Source organism: Callospermophilus lateralis, chromosome 1 (assembly GCF_048772815.1).
Source record: "Callospermophilus lateralis isolate mCalLat2 chromosome 1, mCalLat2.hap1, whole genome shotgun sequence".
NCBI lineage: Eukaryota > Metazoa > Chordata > Mammalia > Rodentia > Sciuridae > Callospermophilus > Callospermophilus lateralis.
Window position 1 is genome coordinate 80110850 of NC_135305.1, and position 23638 is coordinate 80134487.

General features: G+C 34.5%; 1 protein-coding gene across 2 annotated transcripts in view; it reads right to left on the reverse strand.

Moving 5' to 3' along the window:
• The window catches only part of Hycc1 (hyccin PI4KA lipid kinase complex subunit 1), a 72517-nt gene that overhangs the window by 39551 nt on the left and 9328 nt on the right, over nt 1-23638 (reverse strand). For both annotated transcript variants that reach the window (XM_076835307.2, XM_076835318.1), the window contains exon 2: nt 4793-4871. In XM_076835307.2, coding sequence (XP_076691422.1) covers nt 4793-4843 — 51 coding nt within the window. In that variant the 5' untranslated portion in view covers nt 4844-4871. The remainder of the gene's footprint in view (nt 1-4792; nt 4872-23638) is intronic.

Here is a 23638-nt window from a genome sequence, read left to right on the forward strand (position 1 = left end):
GAACTGGGGCTACTACAGTTGAATGAGAGAAAGGCTATCTTAAAATTTAGTGCAAAACTATTATATATTATTCACAATTCTGTCATTATTTCATTTTATGAATGTAAAAGCAGTGGGATATAACTACTATGTTTACAAGGGATGCTTTGAAAAACTTAAGATCTGAAAGAAACAGATGAATATAAGTACTGTTACAGAAAACATTTAAATTTTCTGTAGCATACTAGTTCAAATGTACTGGTTTTCTTAAGTACTAGTAAGGTTTCTCATGTTTCAAATGAAGATGAAAAGTAATAATGGGAAATTTTGTTGAAATTATTCTTGGCAAAATTTGAAGAAGACAGATGCTTCATACTGAAGTATCATTTGGCAGATGGTTTTTCAAAAATGTAAGGAAATAATATGGGTTGGGTGGAAGAGAATTAATGAAGATGGACAGATGGGTAAAGAACCACTAAATAAAACAACCTTGTTCAACAACATCACACTTAAAACTGGATTTTGAGTAATATACTGAGATTTAGTGACTATCAGGAAAAAAAAATGGAGTCTGGAAATCTGTTAGCTATTCTGAGAAAAACATAATATAATTTGCAAGGTAATATTGTATAAATGAATCTTTGGAAAGATAGAAATTAAACCATTCATGAAATCTTAAAATGCAAAATCCAAGTTTCACTTAATTGTTTATAATGAAAATACTAATAAGAGATTGAATAGCTTTTCCAAATGTTTCTTTCATTTTTAAGATTTTAAACAAAAGATTTGCACAAAGCAAATTGCTGTCTCTGCATTTCAGAGTCTGTTGAGTCAGGTTTTGAGGTTAGGAGTTCAAATTGTCATCATGGAAGAGCATAGAACTAAAATCATCTTCACAGAGCAACTACTTCAAATTTTCTGAAGACACTGAGATGTGGAGAAGTTATATGATTTTCCCATTGTCATAAAACCACCTAATAGGAGAATTAGGATTAGATCAAAGGGAATATGACTCTAGGTCTACTTAATAAATCACAATGATTTTGGCCTTATTAATGCCATGGTTATTATTAAAGAACCAAACTGAGATTTCTCTAAAAATAAGTATGTACCCTCAAAACCTTCCTTCTTAAGTATTTTAACTAAAATATTCAATTTAATAACACAAACCATTTCAAAAGACAAGTTACTCTAATTTTAAAAGTACTTTGCAGATTTGTTCCCAAGCAATTTTCTACCTTCTATTACCTCTGGTATGCTGGTTTAGCCTGACAATCTTGTTCTTTTTATCAAAACACAGAGCTGAATTCAACACACATTAACATAATTCAGAATAACACTCAAAATCATTTTCAGGAATGCCTATCAAATTAGTCAAGGAATAGGAAATATCTTTTCTTAAACTGGCTGTCATAAAGACTTGAAGATAATTTAAACATTTGTGCTAACAAATTTATTCGAAACTAGGTAAATTTAATATGGAAGGTAGGGAGAAAATAAATTATATTATTTTTTATTCCAGGTGGCCTATGATTTCACTCTCTCCTCCCAATGGAAAATTTTCCTTAACTTTACATTAAATTAATTTTAAAATTTAAGAAAATATTGCTACCCAGTGTAAGGATGGCCTTAGGTTTTAGCCTAAGCAACTCCATTTTAAAACTCCAGTTTGAAACCTGCAGTCTCACCGGGCACCTTATAGAGCCCTCCAGTACGGCCCTCAGGCACAAACAAGTCACTTCTCCCCACCCTGATACAAACTCAAAATGAAGTCTCTGGCATGGACCTCTGCCCTGGATCTCCCTGATAAGAGTGAGAAAGCAAGAAAATCAGGGTGGGGACCACCAGGCCAGACGCTTTAACATCAGGACCAATGACTGAGAAATCTGGTAGCAGCTGATAGGGATTGAAAGGGTGGTCAGAAGCCCTGAAATTTCGTATAAATGATGGAGCAAATGAACAGTCATTCAGACAGCTGAAGCTGATGCCCTCACGCTGGAGAGCCTGATGAGGACCTGGACTGACATCCCAACTCTTCTCATCATTTGCCTGATCCTCTGTATCTTCCTCACCATTCTCAAACTCTACAGCCATATCTTGACCCTGGTGAGAAATGTGGCATCTCCCTAAGACCCTCTCTTCAACCAGCCATCAGCTCCACCCCAGGAGAAGCCTGCCTTGGTTCCTGATCTGACCACCATGATCTAATTGAGGGTGTATCTGCTGGACTTAGAGCCTAGGGCTTGAGACTTCTGATGTGACACTTGAGCTTAGCATGCAGAGGGAATGTCTGTCATGAGTCTGTCATGATTAAGTGTGTTTGCAGTGCTTAGAATCAATCTAGAATTGTTTGTTGTGAATTGACTATGTCTATTGCAGTACCTAGCATTAAGAATTGCCATTTTCTTGATTAAGAACCCATAGAGTGAAATTGTATTGAATGATTTGAATGAGTAAAGTATTGAAAAGGGCAGAAGCACATGGACATTCTTTATTTCTCCCCCTCAACTGCACAAATCACACCTTTTGCTCATCTCAACAATCAGATAATATATGTCTTATTGATAAAACTACCACTTAAATAGTACTTTCAGCTATTCACACTTTGGCTTCTTTTAGTAGAAGATGGTATTTAGAAAATAAAACCTGGTTTATTTGGTGCTACTGGGATGCCATTACTTCTAGGTCCTCTCTGAGAACAGTGCTGGGAAATATGTGTTCATATAAGTATGAACATATGTATGTATCATATACATATTTAGAACCCATTCCATTTTTGTAATTCCTAAGACAGAAACATAACTCCCATTATCCTCAATATATGTACTTACTTTCTCAATTAACTTATTTACTCAATGTAATCAATCTACCAGTGCAACTTCTCTAGTTGGCTCTTGTACCTCTGCAACCCTTTGCCCTAACCACCCACTTCTTCAGACACTAGGGCATATCACTGCCTATACTGCTGCCCTGCCCCCTCTCAGTCCTCCCTATTGAAGTTCCTAGGTATTTACATACCAAATCAGGAGGAGGAAAGAGAGAACAAACAGATGGGCAGGGAAGGGAAAAAGTCATAATTTTCAATTATTTGCCTGTAGAGTTGATCTTTCCCATATGATCCACACTTTAGTATGTCCTCTTTCTACAACCCCCATCATAAAGAATGGATAAATGGCTATTTGTTTTTGCAAGCTTGATTTTATTATTATAAATATAAGTATGCCCTAGAAGAAATGGTACTTAACTGTCAAACTTGACAATTTTCTTTGACCTGCCCCCCACAAAAAAAAGGAAAAAAAATCATGATACTACACATCAAATCATATTCAACACTTTTAAAGTAGAAAAGAAAAAACTTTAAAACATCTTGAATGCTTATTACTAAGACAAACTTAGCAGAAAAAAGCACATACAAAATTTAATCAAATTATTAAAAATTAAAAAAAGCACTATATACTGCACACTTTTATAACATTCTGTAACACTTCATGATGACAAGGGATCCATATAGAAGGATGCTCAATTCATGACTATAAAAGCTGAGAAAGTAAAAATCTACCCAGACACTCATCAGGATTAGATAAGAGACAGATAAGGCCAGCTGCAAAATGAATAGGATACATTGCTTCTCCCAAGGTCACAATGCAATTGAAAAGTGTCACAACAACCTCCTTTTTTTAATGATTACTGAATTCTTACTCCCTGAAAATCCTTGTTGTCCAAAAGAGATTATCAAAAACTTTATTATTTAAACATATGTCAGTAACAATGAAACATCCCACTCTTGTTTGGAGGACATAAGTCACTTTGACACAGAGAATCAACCTTGATTTCCAATGCAGGTGCAGAGCTTCAGATAAGGGGTTTCTGAATACAACAGTCCAAATCCACGTTACTGTTGTAGTTTTCCAGACTGCAAGATCCTGGATCTACTTTGAAGTCCACACCAATGTGCTCATTACAAACAGCTCTGCTTTGTTTTGAGTTTATCAAAATACAGACAGCTTTATTTAAATATCACCTATATTCTACCCTTCCTTTTATACTGTTTATCTTTTCCTTTATTTGAGGAAATGTCCTTTCTTGTGCAATATCCCTCACTGCAACAAGTCAATAAACCTGATAATGTCAGACTATAAGTTTTTCCCTAAGGTTTTGGAAGTAATGGGTTGAACAAAATCAAAGTGACAATTTCAGCCCAAACCTTTTGCTTCTGTGGTTTATGATCATGAAGCTCACACAATTTTGGTGTTGTATAAGGTCAGAAAAAAGGAATTAGCTGGGTTAGGGAACACAATTTTAGTTGTGATTAAAAGAATTCATGAGACAAGCAAACATGAGATTTATGTCCTTCACCAACTAATAAAGGTTATATACTTCTTAAATAACCACTGGGTTAGCCCAACTAGAGAAAGATCCAGTGGTAGAAAGCTGGGCAAGTACTTTCCCATCTTCTCCCCATTGTTGATCATGCCCGGTGCCACTGCCCTCCCCCATGACTGGGAGAAACATTTTGACAATGAATCATTGATGGTCACTGGAGAGTCACATCAACATTCATAACCATTCTTAGTGGAGCTGCCGTGAAGGGAGGAAATATGCAAGCAAATAAATGGATAAACTCTGCACCACCACTCAGGAGAAAACAGAAATTAATTTTCTAGAAAAAAGATTACCATGTGTAAATAGTTCTCTATTAAGATATTATTAACATGCTTGTCCCACAGCTATTTATCTTTTCAGTCATATACAATTTAAAAAGTCACTGAAAACTTCTCTGGAATATAATTTTTAGATTAACAGTAAATATTACCTTAAACTCTGACAACCATTCCTCCACAACCCCTTTCTCTGAAGTAAACATCTTTCCACATCTGTTCCAAACCTTCAACCTGAAAATCAACATAGAAAAATGTTAAAATTTGAATATTTTTTGTTCAGATTACTATGCATAGAGGTAATCCTATAATGTTAAGCCCATTTGTGAAATTAAAATCATTCAAACATAAATTACTACATTCATTTCAAAACCAATGTGCATAAACAAGACTTAAAATGCAAGTATTTTGACAAAAGTATAAATATCATAACATGATGAAATTGGCTGTGCAATTGATTCAGCTTTCAGGAATGCCAGCTGCAAAACATACTGAAATTTTTTCTCTAGTTTCCATTAAATGATTTCAAAAAAGATCATTTGTCTTAAAATTGCGGAAAATATTTCAAAACTGTGAAAAATTAAGAATACACCCAAAATTGAATCTATAGAAAGAATTGAAGTAATTTAATTTGCTTATTTTTTCAGTTCTTCACAGCAGCAACTACCTAGACAAGACATTCAGTTCTTTAATACCTTAATATTCATTAAAAAAAGTGACAATATCCAAAATACTAACCCTATTCAACAGTACTTATTCAGAAGATTGGGCTTTACATAAGTAAGAAGGGAAAACAATAACAAGCAAGCTAAAGGAAATGTGTAATTTTTTCTCGGGGGGTGGGGGGTTACCAGGGATTGAACCCAAGGGTTCTTAACCATTGAGCCACAACATCCCCCAACCCTTTATATTTTTCATTTTGAGAGATGGTTGTCAAGGCTGGCTTTCAATTTGATGATCCTCCTGCCTCAGCCTCCTAAGACACTGGGGCTTTAAGCATGTGCTGCCATGCTCTGAATAATATTTTTATTTCAAGCAAATTTTTTTTTGTTAAAAGTACAACCTATTTTCCTTCAACCATCCATCTGTATGGAAGTATACTTAGAAACTGTTTCCTAAGGGAAAACTTTAGCTCTGTCTAAACTTCCTAACCCCTTGACTCTGCACAAATACTGGAGTAGCTTTCTTCACTTTCATCAATGTTACAATGTAGCAGTACCTGAGGCAGAACTGCCAAAAACTGAATCCTGATTGTTCTATTGTAGGATCTTTGGGCAGGATATTTGACTCACTTTTCATCAGTGAAAAAGTAATAATCATAGAACCCATTTTCAAGGGATTACTGTGAGGATTAAATTTTAAAATAAAGATAAAAGCACTTATTACAAGGCCTGGCAATAGAGTATTATTACAGACAGTATTATTATTAAAGAACATTACAAACTCACATAATCTTTGCTACGCTGTTCATCAAAGTTTACTGAGCTATCTTAATGAAAAACAGAGATTCTTGTGGATGAATATACTCTATTCATTCATTCATGATGACTTGAGTTTTATGTATCTCATTTTTTAGAATAAAAAATAGCTCATTTTTCCTTCAATAGAGTCAGACTAACAGAAAAATCACATATTTCATTACATTATTGATTTGTCAGAACTGTATGGATAAAGTTGGCTTTGGAATGTTATCCTAAATATTACCAAAAGCATGCTAGATCACATTATCTCTCTTAAAAGCCAACAAAGGACAAAATTCACATCCTCAATTTTCAGTACAGGAAAACTCTCCCTTAAAATAACTGGGCTGTTTTGTATTCTGAGTATTTTGAATCTCATAGCTGATTAGCTTTGCTCAAATTCTAACAAAATTGGGAGCCAAAGTTTCTGCCCTAACTTTGTTCACATAAAAAGCAAGCCTAGATCAACTTTTCTATTGCCTTACTTTATATCATTACACTTGTTTTCTTTTACCCTGTATCTACTTAGTTTTACTCCTTTATGCATATTTATGAAGCAAAGTAAACATAAATACACAAAACTTTTCCTTTATATACTCTATTGTTTAATTAGGATTAAAAAGTCATCACAAATAGTACACCATATCAAGTTACAAAGAATGCGGCATGTATTTTCCAAAAAAGTCCAAATAACTTTCTAGTTAAAATTAAGGCAAGGGCTGGGTTGTGGCTCAGGGCTGGGGCTGAGGCTCAGCAATAAAGCACTCGCCTAGCATGTGTGAGGCCTTGGGTTCAATCCTCCGCACCACATAAAAATAAATAAATAAAATAAAGGTATTGTGTCCAACTACAACTAAAAAACATTTTTTTAAAAAAAATTAAGGGTAATTTTTAAAAGAATCAGTAGGAATATGCAAAGTTGCCAAGTAAGGCACTTTGAACAACAGTGATGGAGCTATACTTCTAGATAGCAAGGCTTACTATGAAACTTACCAAAACCATACAAAAATTATAAAATGATATTGTCATAAGGGTAGAAAAACTAACAAGGATTTGAACAGAAACAGATCTGCACATACGTGGTCACCTGATTTATGACAAAAGTGATACTGAATTCTTCAAGGAAGAGACTGTCTTCTATAATAAACAGGACCAGGCCAACTGGACTATTACATGAGGAGGGAAAAGAGAACTATGATCCCCTGGCTCATACCATATACAAAAAACAGTTCCAGTGGAATCATCTGATTATGAATGGTAAAACACAAAGTTTTCAAAAGAAAACCTTAAGAGAGTAATTTCATAACCATAATGTAGGGAAAGATTTCTTAAACAAGAGGCACAAAAGCACTAATCATGGGGGTGAGAGAATAAATTGAATTTCATTAACAGTAAAAACCTCTATTCATCAAAAGGTACTGCTAAAGGAATGAAAAGGTAAAGTCACAGAATGGGAAGAATTACTTAAAATTCATATATAAATGATAAAAGTCTTATATCCAGAACAAATGAAGAACTCTTAAAAATTAAAGGCAGACAACCCAATAGGAAAAACAAGATAATCCCTTAACCAAGTGGAAATTTGACACAGGAATGGTGCTCCACTTTGTTAATCATCAGGAAAGTGTCAACTGAAATGTAGAATGAAATATACTGCACGCACACCAGCGCGCGCGCGCACACACACACACACACACACACATACACACTCCTAAGTATGGCTGAATGAAAGATAATACCAAGTATTGTAAAGTTGGGAGCAATCATAATATTCACATAGAACTAGTGTGAATATAAGCTGGTATGATATCTTGGAAGACTCTTTAGCAATGTATATCCTCTAAACTTGAACATATGCACATTCTATGCACTCAACAATTTCATCCATAAAAATTATACCCAATAGAAACATGGACATATACATATGTTCAGGAATGTTCATCAGAGCAGCAATTTTTTAAATAACCCAAACTAGGAACAAATGTCCATCAAAAGTAGAATGGATAAAGTTTGGTATAGCACACAGAGTATTTCACACAACAAAATATATCTCTATGAATAAATAAATTAAAACTACAACCATGCCATGATGTTGGGCAAAAGAAGGCAGATAAAAGAGTACATACTCTATAATTCCATTATAAAAACTTCAAGAAACAGGTAAAATTAATTAAGTTAGAAGTTGGGGGAGTGGTTGCTCTTGAGGTTCTGGAAACATTCTGCTTCATCATCTAGGAGCTGGTTACACAGGTGTGTGCATTTGATGAAAATTTACCAAGACTAACACTTATGATCTGTGCATTTTTCTACATGAATATTATACTTTAGTAACAATAGTCAGCCCCAGGCATCTTATTTTCCATCTGAGATCAAATGGGAGAGCTCCTTGTATAACTGAACTCACATGAATATTCACTTGGTTAGTACTGATGAGCTCAGGGAAAACAAAACAAAAACAAAAAAAAACTGTCCTTCCTTGTATCTCTTTGTCTCTTTTTGCAGAACTCAAAAAGGAGTTAGGGAAATGACTTCCAAACAGAAACTTTTGGTCTTACCATTCCTCTCCACCTTAGGTCCAATGAGACTAAAGTCATTATTCCCTTCATCCTTGTTGATATCAGCATCACAAAAAGCTACAAACTCCCAGGCTATCCTCATCTCCTATACACAAATCTTCATAACTCTTTGCACATCCTCTACCTAGCCTAATCCTATCTCCTATCCTACCTATCCTAATTCTGAAGAAGAAATCCCTCCACTGTACCCTCTGCAATTGACCAGCAGACACTGCTTTCCCTGCATGCAAATTTCTCAAAGTGACTCCTTTTCCTCACACTGCCCTGGAAAAAATCACTGGGCCTGAAGGTAAAGCAGGTATCCTCCTTCCTCCATGTTATCACTCCAGGTCATTTTCCTTCTCTCCCACTGAACCATCTAACCAACACTACTTTGAAATGGGTAGTTTTCAACCCACACCCATGCTCTGCCCTCTTCCATCCCTCCCTCCATTTCCAGATGAGCTGAGCTCCGGGCTCACTATCACCCTGTCAAACCACTCCTACTTAAATTCTTGGTGATTTTTTCCCTCACCCCCATGATTTTTAATTACTCCAAATATTGTCTTCCTCCTTGTCTGAGCTACTTAACTTTACGATCATTGAGCTGTTCTCAAACATGGTCATGGGCACTTTATGCTCTTAAATGTCAGTGCAACCTTAACAAACACCTAATGGTCAAAATAAAACAAAAGTGTAGTCCTGATATATAACCCAAAATATAAAATAAATATATACAAGACCCCACTCATTGTTATGGTTTGGATATGAGGGATCCTCCAAAAGCTCACGTGTGAAATAATGCAAGAAGTTTCAGAGGAGAAACAATTGGATTATAAAACTTTAACTCAATCAGTGAATTAATCACTGATGGGATTAACAGAGTGGTAACTAGATGCAGGTGGGGTGTGACTGGAGGAAATGGTTAATTGGGGGTGTGGCTATGGGGTATATATTTTGTTTCTGGAGCTGGAGTCTCTCTAGGCTTTTTTTTTTTTTTTTTTTTTTTTTGAGAGAGAGAGAGAGAATTTTAATATTTATTTTTTAGTTTTTTCAGCGGACACAACATCTTTGTTCGTATGTGGTGCTCTAGTGTCTGTCACATAGTTATATTGGGTTTATGGAGTTTTAGAAAGACTATCACAGAGCAAGGTGCCCTTCTCATCACATCAAATCATACATGATATTCACTTGGCATCATAGCTGATGTTAACCATGGTCAACCCAGTGTTCTTCACTATACTGTTATCATTTCACCCTTTCCATACTCTTTTCTTTAGAAGTGAATCACTGTTTCCAGCCTACCCTTAGAGGCGAGACAGGTACTAAGCTCTTTCTCCTGGAGGGGAAAGGGTCTACATTTGTTATTGGGACTTTTTTTGAAAGAAGGGTTTATTTCTTATTTATTTATTTAATAATTGATTTATATCAGTGTTTTATTCAGCTTTTTCACTGTTCTGACTAAAGGATCTGATCAGCACAACCATAGGGGAGGAAAAGTTTATTTGAAGGCTCATGATTTCAGAGGTCTTAGTCCAGAGAAGGCCAGCTCCATTCCTCAGGGCTTAAGGTGAAGCTGAACGTCATGGCACAGTGTGTGGCAGAGGGAAGCTGGTCACATTATGGTGGTTAAGAATCCTAGAGGGGCTGGGGATGTGGCTCAAGCAGTAGTGCGCTTGCCTGGCATGCGTGCGGCCCGGGTTCAATTCTCAGCACCACGTACAAACAAAGATGTTGTGTCTGCCGATAACTAAAAAATAAATATTAAAATTCTCTCTTTCCTCTCTCTCTCTTTAAAAAAAAAAATTTCAAATGACAACATATAATTTTAAATTACCAAATTAAGCCAGCTTCTGGAGGATGTTATGCTAAATGAAAGGAGCCAAGCACTGAAAGATAAATACTGCATGATCTCATTTATATATGGAGTCTAAAAAGGTCAACTCTGAACAGTAGAAACTAAGAGTAGAATGGTTTCCAGGGGTTGAGGGTAGAGGAGATATGTTAGCCAAGGGGTACCAAGTTTAAGCTAGACAGGATAAATAGTTCTAGAAATCTAATATATGTGAAAATTTGCCAAAAGACGAAATCTTTATGTGTGTGTGTGTGTGTGTGTGTATACACACATACATATATATGTATACAGAATTTTTTTTAGTTGTCAATAGACCTTTATTTTTATTTATTTGTATGTGGTGCTGAGAATCGAACCCAGTGCCTCACACATGCTAGGTAAGTGCTTTACCACTGGGCCACAATCCCAGTCCAAAAGACTAAACCTTAAAAGCTCTTCCATCCCACCCCCCACAAAAAATAAGTATCTTAGGAGATGGATAATTAGATTTATTTAATCATTGAACAATAAATATGTGCCAATTTTATTTATTAATTATACTTTAATAAAACTGAATACCCCTCCCCCAAATCTGCATAGGGTAAAACTTTTTAAATTCTTTCAGGTGACAGGTTTCTTTTAACTTCATGAAAATGAGAATATCTTAAAAAGAAGATAAAGCATATAAATATTAAAAATGGTATTTAAAAATTATTCATTTTGTGAAAAACAGGATTATGTGGATAGATAAGTATTAAAGAAATAGAAGATAAAAAAGTCAACACTGTTTGTTGACTGATACTTTTCTTTGTCCTCACCACACTGTATTTAAAAAAAAAAAAAAAACTTTTCATTTGCCCGGGGCTCCAAGATGAGTAACAGTTATAACTATAGGCATCACTAAAGACTAGGTAGGGCAAAAAATAAAGTGACTACAAAATAGAAACAGTGATTTAAAAACTGTTTCTCTCTACCAGCAGGCAACAAGAGTCTTTCTACAGTTACTAACCCAGCCCTATATTTATACCTAATATGTAACTTATTAACATTATGGCAAAGCCTTGATTATATAACTCTGTAGGTTGTATAAACCTAAATAGATGCATCAAGTAATATTCAAAACATATTCTCACATCTTTAAAAAATATGTATATATTCTTCTCTAAGGTAAAAGGAGTAAAATTTTAAAAGATCTTCCTGCTGTATAACAAAACTTCCTATTTTTCTCAAATATGTTCAAGAGAAGAATATTTAAAATTGTATTAGAAAGTTTACTGAGGTTGTATGCAGTACTTCACAAGCAGAATTAATCTGTACAAAATTAATTTTTATATGTAATATATAATAAAACCATTTTAATCAAATATCTTATTCTTCAATTTTTGTACCATATTCTTATCTTAACTCTAATGATGACTACCGGATTTCATCTTCCAGTGTTGTCATCAGAGACACAAAACATTAAATTGTTTTACTCTTACTCAATTGAGGAAAAAATACAAAAAGAAAAATCTGAACTGTAAAACTAGAAATTTCCTAATTTCTACTATTATTTTACATTATCTTCTTTATTATGTGGTATTAACTATAAACTACAACAACAAAAAATTGTATCCATTTGCCTTGTGTATTATGAAAATCAACCTTCTATAAATTTAGAATAACCAAATTTCTATACACAGATTATGACATATCACTAAGTTTAAAATTTCTGTCCTATGTAATAAAGCCATTGAAGTGTTTAAATTAAGTGCTGTCAGATTAATAAAATTCTCAGGTAAAGTTCAGGAAAACAGAAGAGAAAGAAATGTCCAAATTATGTTACAGAACAATATTGATACCATCTTAGGTATTTGTTGTTGTTTAGAAACGAACAGATCAACTAAAGAGTCCTATGAAGGAGCAGGAACTCATGAAGGAACAAGGAATCTGTGCTATTTCTTGAAATGAGAGGTTGTTGAATGCCTCATGGCAGGCCTGTGCCCTTGAGCAAATAAAGCTTCTGCTCAAGGCACAGGGAGATGCAATATAATTTACAGGGCTAGTAAGAGAGGGGTAGGGAGTCTTTTTCCAAAGCCTATTGCATAGGTCTTTTCTCCTCTGAATAAAAAAAAAAAAAAAAAAAAAAAACAAGTATCTGGCTATCAAAAAGTGAACATAAATTTTTACTCAGGGAAACATTCTTTGACTAAATCATCTTTTGCACAACCCATGGATAAGATCACATTGGGATTTCAGTGTACTATGACAACCAGCCCAGTGTTTTTCTGTTGGGAAAGCTAGAGTAATAGAAGGAAAGATAACAATTCCTCTTCTTATTTCCATCTTCCTGTTCTTCTCAAATCTTCTCAATTCTTCTTCAGAAGAATATTTGATTTGAACTCTAATAGGAGTTTAGAAAGAAGTATTTTTCAATAACCATGTTGATATATAGATGGATCCTCTTAACTAATTAACTAATTTCCCACAAGAACATAATGAACACAGTGCCAAAAAACCTTTGAGGCCAGGCCTTAAGAAATCTGCAACTTCCACCTTCATGCATGTATCCCTCTAGGAATCCAGTAGGCACACTGTATGATGCCCAAACCACCACAGAAGCTTGCAGGGAAAACAGCTGAGGTGCCTGCTGAACTGCCAGCTGAGAACAGCACTACATGCCGACCATGGGACTGAAACATCTTAGACCTCCCAGCCAAGTCAAAACTCCAGATAGATGATTGCAATTTCTGCTACCAACAAGCAGAATATCTGCCCAGCTAAATTTAGTCAGCCTCATATTTTTAAGAGATAATAAACAGTTGCTATTTGAAGCCAATAAGTTTCAGGATAGTTTATTAGGCAGCAACAGAAAAACCAAAAACACTATCTTAACCAAATATTTGGACAGATCGGCTTGGTGCAAAGCATTACGGTAACTCCTAATGGAGAGCATTAGGTTGATCAAAGAGATGGTCTCTCCCATCAAGGAGTTAGACTTTTCTCTAAAAACTTGTAATAAAACCCTTTGTAAACAGGACATAATTCCTGAATTGTCCAGTAAAGGTGATTACATTCTTCTCATGTGTACTTTTTTGCTTGATCCCTATTGTCAATAATGACAGACATTATGAAACAGTTGGCTAGAATTCAAAGTTTAGAGAACCATGGCCACAGAACAAAAGAAAACTCACCGGCTAATAATCATCTTGTCATAAGTGTTATACTTATTCAGTGGAGGAAGCAATCACAATTTCAATGATATTATATAAAAGCTTTTTATTAAGCATAAATAATCTAAATATATACATATCTTGATGCCAGCTCCCTAGAATACAATCTTCCTGAAATGTCAAATGATTTTATTTAAATTTTCAGTTAAGAAAAATTGTTTCATCTGGATTTTTCTGCTTTCTGGTATTAGATCTTTAAATTTTCAATATAATTAATTAAAAAAACCTTTTAAAATGTAAATACAATAAGGAATTCAGGTTTGATAGAATAATTAATAATCAGTAATCCTTATCACTGAGAACTTCAGTGTAAGATAGACTATTGAGAGAAAATAACATTTTCAAAATGATAGATTGTTTTTTCCTCTTTCTAGGTTTAAGAAAAACTCATAAAAATTAGGGGGAAAACTAGAAGATTTCTAAAGTCCCTGCTTATCCTACAACCATACATAAAAGTAAATTATTCAAAAGCAAGTTGACTAAGATATGCAATGTAAAGTAATACTTGCTACAATTAGACATTTTTACAGACAATGCAATACTTTAATGTTATAGGTAGGGACATATGTAGAAGACCATAAAATTCATTTGTCCAATACTCATACTGACTCAAAGCATCAGATGAACATACAGGTTGCTTCCACAATGTAGATGTTTTCCCAAGGGATGATTTTTATTAATTTGATGGCAAAATCCAGAATATAATTCTATGTAAAATGAATTCAAATTAATCCTAAATTTGGGGGTTTACAAAGCCATCCATTCCACAAAATGGTGGGATAAGATAGAAACAAGAAAATTGGTACAATGAAACTAAGAAACACATTTCCACTCCATTAAGGAAACCACAGGTCATAAAGCCCATCACAAACTATGGTATGGAACAGAATGCTTTAAAGAAATTACTGAACCACTCAGGCATGCATTATTCTAATATCAATAAAAAAAAAGTGCTCATCTCACCATTCTGGAACCTCTTAGCTCAGATAAATCTAATTCGTCAATAAATTGCACATGATTTTAGTCAGGGCTATTTGAATGCTAGCTCAAAAAAGTGGGAGAGAATAAATATATATATATATATATATATATATATATATATATATATTTAAAAAGTGCACAAATCTAATGATTGGAATTGTAGCATAATGAGGACTTAAGGAAACTGGACCTAAAGCTAGAAACTAAAATCCCGATCTGTTTTCTAAAGGTAGCCAGTTTATTGTGACTTCTCTGCTTTGTTCGGTGCACTCTCTATTTGCTGACTGGTTTCTTAATTACCCTGCTCTTTTGGTTTAGATATATGGCCTCCTAAAGCTCATATGTGAGACAATGCAAGAAGGTTTAGAGGTGAAATGATTGGATTATGGTCCACATAACCCATCAGTGAATTAATCCCCTGATAGGGATTAACTGTAACTAATAGGTAGGCAAGTAGGGTGTGGCTGGAGGAGGTGGGTCATGTGTCTCTCTCCCTCTTTCTCTTCCTCTCTCCTACCATGTCCAAAGCTGGTTTCCTCTAACACTCTTTGCCTGATAATCTGCCTCATCTTGGGCCTGGAGAAATGGAGTTGGCATATAGACTAAGATAGACTAAGATCTCTGAAACTCTGAGCCTCAAAATAAACTTTTCTTTCTCTAAATGTTCTTGTCAGATCTTTTAGTCACAGTGGTGAAAAAAGCTAACTATAAGACACTTTCCTATGGCCCATGGTGGTTATTCTAATCCTATCATGACCTTTTTTCTGTTCCAGGCCCACATTCTCCTCTGCAGCAAACCTGTATTTCTCAATTTCCCAATTCCAAATTCTTTATATAAATCTCTGATTTTGCCAGTTCTTTACTTTGAGTGTGACTAAAACTGGCCAGTCCAGAGATGGCCTATCCTTGAAATAGATGTCTCCCCTTGGGCCAACATTTGAGACCAAAAGTATAGGATCATGTAGATACAGTTTTATTTAGAAGAGTCTTTGTATGAGCAGAAAAGATAAACATATCTAGCATCTAGTGCAAATGTAACAGCTCAGAAGAAATCTAACAAGCTATCAGGCTATAACACGTCTATCAAGAAAACCTAAAATTGTATAACCTTCCTTAGCAATCAAGTATCACAGAAAGTGTTCATACTAGGCTTGGAATCAGTAAAACAAGAAGACCATTTTTGTAAAAACTCCTTTCAAATAAGGCTACTCTAATCATGTATTTACCCAATCAATTTTTAACACCTGTTATAATGAAACCTTGTTAAATTGGTTTACATATAACAGATACATAAACATTGTCCAGAGAATGAATAAGTTAACAAAATTATAGATCTCTACTAGTTTGAACCCAGGGCCTCATGCATACTAAGCAAGTGTTCTACGGAGATATATCTCCATCTCCAGGAAGACAATCATATTGTTTTTATTTTGAGACAGGGTCTCACTAAGTTGCCTGGACTGGTATCAAACTTGCCATCCTCCTCACTAGCTGGGATTACAGGCATGCACCATGTCTAGCTTCTGAGTTTTAAACATCACATTTACCTCATTAGACTCTTCAAAGTAGTTGTTAATAGTTTGGATCCAAATGTTCCCCAAAAACCTCTTGCAATGTTCAGGACTTTTTGGAAATGATTAGATCACAAGAGCTCTGACCTCATCAATGTATTAGCCCATTCAGTGATTTGTAATTTGATGGCGTTATTGGAAGGTAGTAGAAACTTTAGGAAGTGAGACCTAGTTAAAGGGAATGTTCCTTGCAGGCATGCCCGTAGGGACTCTGGTCCTTCGTCCCTTCTCTCTCCTTCTCTATGTGCTTCCTGGCTGCCACGAGCTGAGCAGCTTTCCTCTGCCCTGTCCTTCCACCACCATGATACACTCACTGACCCAAAAACAATGGAGCCAGCTGACCATGGACTGAAACCTCTGAAACCATGAGCCAAAATAAATCTTTTCCTCCTTTAAGTTATTTTACTCAGATATTTTGTCACAGCAAAGAAATGCCAACACAGTTGTTGATATTATAACATGCAGTAAAAGTTGTTCTAGAATCCGGGGAATTCATACTAGAGAAAAACTAAAGAAATTCCAGTGACATGTTGTAAAGTCATCCCAAATAAGTAATAGTTAGTGCGATAACAATAAATACAGATTCCCAAAGTAGACATAGTCTAGGCATAGGGGGGCCCACACTAAGTAACTATCCATGATAAAAATTCAAATCTTAATATGTTTAGTATGGGAAAGAAATAGGGGTCTATGCAGAGAAAGGTTCCAGATTCAGCCTTAAGATAGAAATCTCTGAAATATATAATAGGAGATTTACCAATAAGGAAATAGTAAATATGTATAAAAATCAATTACCACAAAGAATATGATTGTTCAGGAAGACAATGCAGAAAGCAAAATAATTTCAATGAAGTAGAATCATCAAAAGCCAGGTTTTCATTAGAATCTAATGGAAAGAATATAAAAACAATGATGTGGGCAATTTTATTTGCAATTATAAAGGTAAGAAAAAAGTATTTCTTCTTATTGTAACTGAAGACAATGCCATTAATGGTAAATTTTTCACATTTAACTTTCTCATCAACAAACCAAGGCATCAATTACTTGTAAAATGATGAATAATTGAACATACTTCCATTGCCTTACTCTGCCCTTTTGCCTATATTCCAACATGAAAACTATTATACATTAGCCAATATTACTTATAAAAAATGTTCTAATGTGGTTTTTACATATTTTGTATTCATACATATTTTGTATCATTGGCTTTAACCAAAGAAATGACCTTGAACTTAAAGTACTTTTCAGTTTCCTTTAAACTAACAACCTTCTCTATCATGCTTGATGTAAAAATCACATTTACAAATGTTTAAAACTATAATACAAAGTGATAATTTCATTGCAAGAGTGAAGAGAAATGGCTTTTATTATGCACTTCTAGAACATTCATAATCATTCAAGAATATAAATATAAGCTGTCTTTAAAAATAAAGCCCTCTGGTCCATTTTCTTGCCAAAGGATTTCTTACATACGTGATTAAGTAGCTGCCTTTCAACTTGTTAATCAAATAAACCATAGAACAGTTAGGAAAATTAAGGAGAAAATGTTTGCTTTTCATTTAAGAAAGGTCCTCAACATTCATTATTTTTAACATCACAAATTCCCAGAAAATATTAAGAACTTCACCACCAGTGTATATAATTCATTTTTTGAAATCATAGTTTTTAAAATAAAATTATATAACAATTACAGGCCAAGTTAGTTCAAATATTATTAGCATAAACGCATATAGTATCTAATAAATAGTTGTTGAATAAGGGAATAAATTTCATCTTTCATAATGCCTGTCAAATTTACCATCTGCTCTCCATCTCCACAGCAACACCCTGAGTTTGGGCTCTTACTGCTTCTGCATAGGCTGCTCACACAGCACTCCTGTTTCTGGTCACCTCCCTTCTGCAGTACACTAGGCATGTTACTACCATACTAATCTTCCTGAAACACCACTCTTATTCTGAATATATCATAAGATTAATGAGATCTTTCACTGCAAACTTGCCCTGTAACGTGGCCACAATTTACCTATCCAAATTTCACTTATCATAATCTTCAAAATACACTAAGTCATTCCAACTTCCATGTGCTTCCCATTCTGGCTTCCTTTTTCTCCTCTGCTTTTTACAGACGACCCAGGAAAAACTCAGCTCATACCAATGAGTTATATGGGTTGCCAAGGCAAACTGTCAGGAGAGAACTATGGCACTGCATCTTTGAGCCACAATAGCATCATCTGATGGTTTAAAGATTTATTGATGGATGTAGATAACCTTGACTTAGAAAATCTTCCATTACCATTTTTAGAAATTCTAGAATCCATTCATTTAGGCACTTCATTAAATATCACAAGTGAATTACTTTAAATGTAGTAGGTAGAAATCTGTAAGAGCAATTATTGACTGAAATAATATTTTCCAAAATGTTTGTATCATCTTTTACAAAATACAATGATAGCTATATTAAATGATTCAAGTATTGCCTCCATAAGTCAAAGTCCATTTAACCCTGACAACTAATACATACATTATAAAGTCTATGATGACAGATTTTAAGAGATTGCTATAAAAATTTGAACTTTAAAAATTATCTCAAAAGCATTTATTGACATGATTATTGTACAATTGCATGGTAAATGGCATAGGGATAAGGAATGCTTTTAACATATAGACCAAGATCTCAAGTTGACATATTTGTTTTCTATCCTTCAAGTTCATACTATTTATTAGACTATAGGCTCAATAGGTGGGAACAAAGGAGAATAGGACTAGTCAAAAACAGACATAGACTGGGAGGTCATGTTAAGAGATAATGCATTCAACATTTTTATGTACACAAAAGTCAATACTGCTATCTATTTAAACTGAAACATTAATAATTCAATAAGCCATTGAGTGCTTAAAGAGTATAATGCAAAGTGATTCTATTACTTCGCACAAATGGCAAAAGAACAGTAAAATATGGTCTATGTTCTTAAGGATCATATAACCCAGATGGCAAAAGAAGAGAATGGAATAAATGAGGAGAAAAATGAAACAAGGTAGCATCCTACATTTTCCAGATGAATAATTACAAGTGTTAGTATCATGATAAAATTATAAGAACTTCACAAAATCATTTATGTAGAATTTAAATGCAGATTCTGCTTAACTATGCAACTATAAAACAATCGCAAAATTTCTGTTGAGGAAAAAAAATAAAGCAAAAAAAAACTGAACACTTTGGTAGAATACATATCTTCTATATCCTCTAATATTTTTGGTCATCAGAGTTCTTTTTTAATTGCTATACTTAAATCTTTACCATGTAATTGAAAGAAATGTTCAACCTTCTCACTGTTGCTATCATGTGCTTTAGAAAAAAAAAAGTTAGTTGTGCATTATTTTGAATATTTTTCTATGCTACAAAAATAGCAATTCTCAAAACTTTACTCTTAAAAATTATTGAAAGCATCAGTTTATACCCAGAGGACCTACAATCAGCATACTACAATGACATAGCCATATCAGTTTTTATAGCAGCTCAACTCACAAATAGCTAAACTATGGAACCAATCTAGGTGCCCTTCAACAGATGAATGGATATCACAGGGTGACCAACATCTCTGCCAGGGAATTATTGCCTGCTCAGAGGAATAAACCTCCTAAGAAATTAAAGTCTAGAATAATAAGTGAAGAACAAAAAACAAAGAGTCGGAAAGGATAGTTTTAAGGAGCTGGACCCCCTGATAGGTCCAGTCCACATAGGAGCTGGAGCTAGACAATTAGAAAATGGCTCCCTTGGTTTATTTAAGGGAGTACATCAAAGGTAGGGGGTAAGGTTTCAGGGGTGGAGTCTTACTTCCTGACATCTTGCAGTCAGCAGGTTGATTGGCATCTTAGCAGGTCAACCCCATCTCCAGTGCTGTGTGGGATGTGGCAAAGCTTGAATAGGGTTCACAATGTTGTCTGGGCAGTCTTCCACAGAGGAAATGTCCACTAGAAGTTCCCTGACACCAGAATTCCCTATTCATTAGGCTACAATGCACAACAGTCCACACATAACTCCAACAAGTGGCTCCCAACAAATGGATAAAGAAAATGTGGTATATATACACAATGGAATATTACTTAACCTTAAAGAAGAATGAAATTATGGCATTTGCCAGTAAATGGATGGAACTGGAGAATATCATGCTAAGTGAAATAAGCAAATCCCCCCCAAAAATCAAAGGCTGAATGTTTTCTCTGATAGGCAAATGCTAATTCACAATAAGGGGAGGGGATGATTAGAGAAGAATGGAAGTACTTTGAATTAGGCAAAGGAAAATGAAGATGGGTAGGAAGAACAGTAGAATGAATTGGACATTAATACCTTATGTGTATATATGACTACACGGCCAGTGTTATTATACATCATATACAACGAGAAGAATGAGAAATTATACTCCATTTATATACTATGTGTACGAATGCTTTCTACTGTCATATATAACTAATAAGAACAAGTTAAAAAGTAAAAATAAAATTATTGAGAATTTGAAAAGCTTTTGGTTATGGTGGTTATACTTACTAAGTTTTATCATATTTGGAATTTTTAAAGGCAAAGTTTTAAATATAAATTCATTTAAAAATAACAATGATAAATGTATTATGTGTCAACACAAATAACATTGTTATTTAAAAATAATGATTTCCTAAACAACAAAAATTATTGAGATGAGTAGCATTATTTCACATTTTTGCAAATTTCTTTAATATTTTGTCTTAATAGAAGACATCTAGATTCTCACAATTGCTTTGGAATTTAAACTAATATGATTATTTTGTTTTGATTGAATATATACATACACACAAACACACACACGAATGAAATATAAATAGCAAAAATATGTATAACAAAGCACGGTGGCACGTGAATATAATCCTAGCAGCTCAAGAGGCTGAGCAGGAAGATTACAAGTTCAAAATCAGCCTCAACAACTTAGTGAGGCCCTAAGCAACTTAGAGATACCCTGTCTCAAAATTAAAAAACTAACAAACAAAAAGGGCTAGAGATATGGTTCAGTGGTTTAGTGGACTTGGGTTCAATCCCTGGTACCAAAAGAAATACATAAATGGCATACTGGGCATACTGATGGCAGTTAGACTGCAAACTACAGAGTCTATAGAAAGAACATAATAGGGTACTGAATTAAAATCTTCACAGTTAGATCCAGTACTGTCACTTGTTTGCATCTCATTTTGAGGAAATTCTTGGTTTTAGTATTTTCCTCAGTTGGAATGAAGGGAAAGAAATGGGATTTTTAAAAAATTATACTAGAATGGGAATGGGGTATTGCTCAGTGGTAGCATGTGCTCAGCATATATGAGGCCCTAAATTCAATCCCAAGAAAGAAAGTAGAGAGCAAGAGAAGAGAGAAAGAAAGAAAAGTATATCACTGTTATTTACCACAGTGCCCACATACCAGTAGCAAGGATGCTCCAAACATACAAGTTTGACTGAAGTTTAAATGCCAAAATTAGACAAAAATTCTCACATCTTTATAAATTGGAGTTCTCTAGTCTATTTTTCTTTGCTTTATGACAAACATATCCCCACCCACCCTGGGACTAGACTTTTATCCCACTATCTAGTTAATTAAGTTTACCCTACTTTCAGAACTCTAGTAAACTACCTCCAAATAATGAAAGAACAACTGTTTTATTTTTTGCATATATTCAAAACTATCTCTTTCAGCAAAGTATCTCAAAACACTATAAAAGAATGACTAAACACAGCACTATTTGATATAAGACTCAATTTTTAAATGTCAAGGAGAAATAAAGGGTAAAAATTGCATACATACTTAGCTTGTAATGAAAAAATTTTGAAAATGGCCATAGCAACTCAGTATGACTGGCTGATGATTACAGGGTGTGGCAATTACCAAAGCAATGTGTATGAGCCCAAAGGTCCTGCTTTACCCCTGTTTCACTATACTTCAGACAGAACAATGTTACTAATATTATGCATAAGCAATAAGCATAAATTAACATCATATTTAAAATTATTTTACTCAATCTTCTTCCATTTTCTACTTTGAAAAAGCCGCCACCAAGTCTATTAGCAGAGGTTCTTGAACACTTAAGAAAACAAATGACCCTGTCCATCTCCTCTCTAAAACAACCCATTCTCTCCCTTGAGAGCATTTTTCCCTGTCTTCTTTCTCTTCTAATAAATTTTGCTATACTTAAAAAAAAAAAAAAACTTAAAGCCCCATAAATACTTTGTCCTTGCCAAACCAAATAAATCCAATAAAACTAAATATTAACCAGCTGCTTGCCACTGTATTGGGAGAAATTTGAAAGGAGGAAAATAATTATTACTGTCTCCATTAAACTATCCAAATTTCTCTCTCTCCCAGGGGAAATAGTAAAAATTCTTGAGGTTTTGGCATTAAGTTTAGCAATCTGTTATTTGGGAATAGGCAAATTAAGAGTATTTGAGGTTTTGCTACATCCAAGCATACAAGCCATCTACATTAGTTTGCTAGAGCTGCAATAAGAAAGTACTACAGACAGAGTGGATGAAGCACAGAAATTGATGTTCTCATAGTTCTGGAGGCCAGGAGATGTCAGCAGGGTAGATTCCTTCTAAGAGCTATGAGAAAAGGATCTGTTTCAGGCCTTTCTCCTTGGCTTATGCTTGGCTATCTTTCCCCCATGACTTCACCCTGTCTTCCCTCTCTTTCCTAAATGTCCTGTTCTTTTAAGGATACCAGTCATTCTGGATTAGGGACCACCCTAAAGCCCTCATTTTAACTTCATTACCTCTGTAAAGACCCTACTTCCAAACAGAGTTATAGTCTGAGGTACTAGGGGTTAGGACTCTCAACACATTTATTTTGAAGGGGACACAGTTAACCCATACAAGCACCAACGATGCGATCACCTAGGACCCAGCCATGAATCTGGCTCTTTTTTTCTTGTACTAAACATGCTTAAATATCAACCACTTATTCATAAGCTACTAATATATCTACTCTGCCCTTGATGCTAGGTTTACAAAATGAATATGACACAGTAGCTGACTTAAAGGATTCATGGTCTATTAAAGGAGACAAGTAAACCTAAAACACAGGAGAAGGAAACACCCCTGAATCTTTTTTGAAATAAATCAAGATATAAGCAATAAAGTAAAATAATAAAAATAAATGCTTTGAGGAAAATGAGGAGGAACATAAAATAAAACACAGAACAAATATTATGTTTCAATTATTTTGCTATCATTTTGCTTTTAAAGAGGGTAAATCCCCTCTTTCCTCTCTCTTCCTCAAACATAAAAGTATACAGAAATACACTTTCCAAAGCACAGCTCTACTTTAATTCCTTAAAGCTTTTTGCGTTCTAAGTAGCAGTTTTCCCTACTGCAA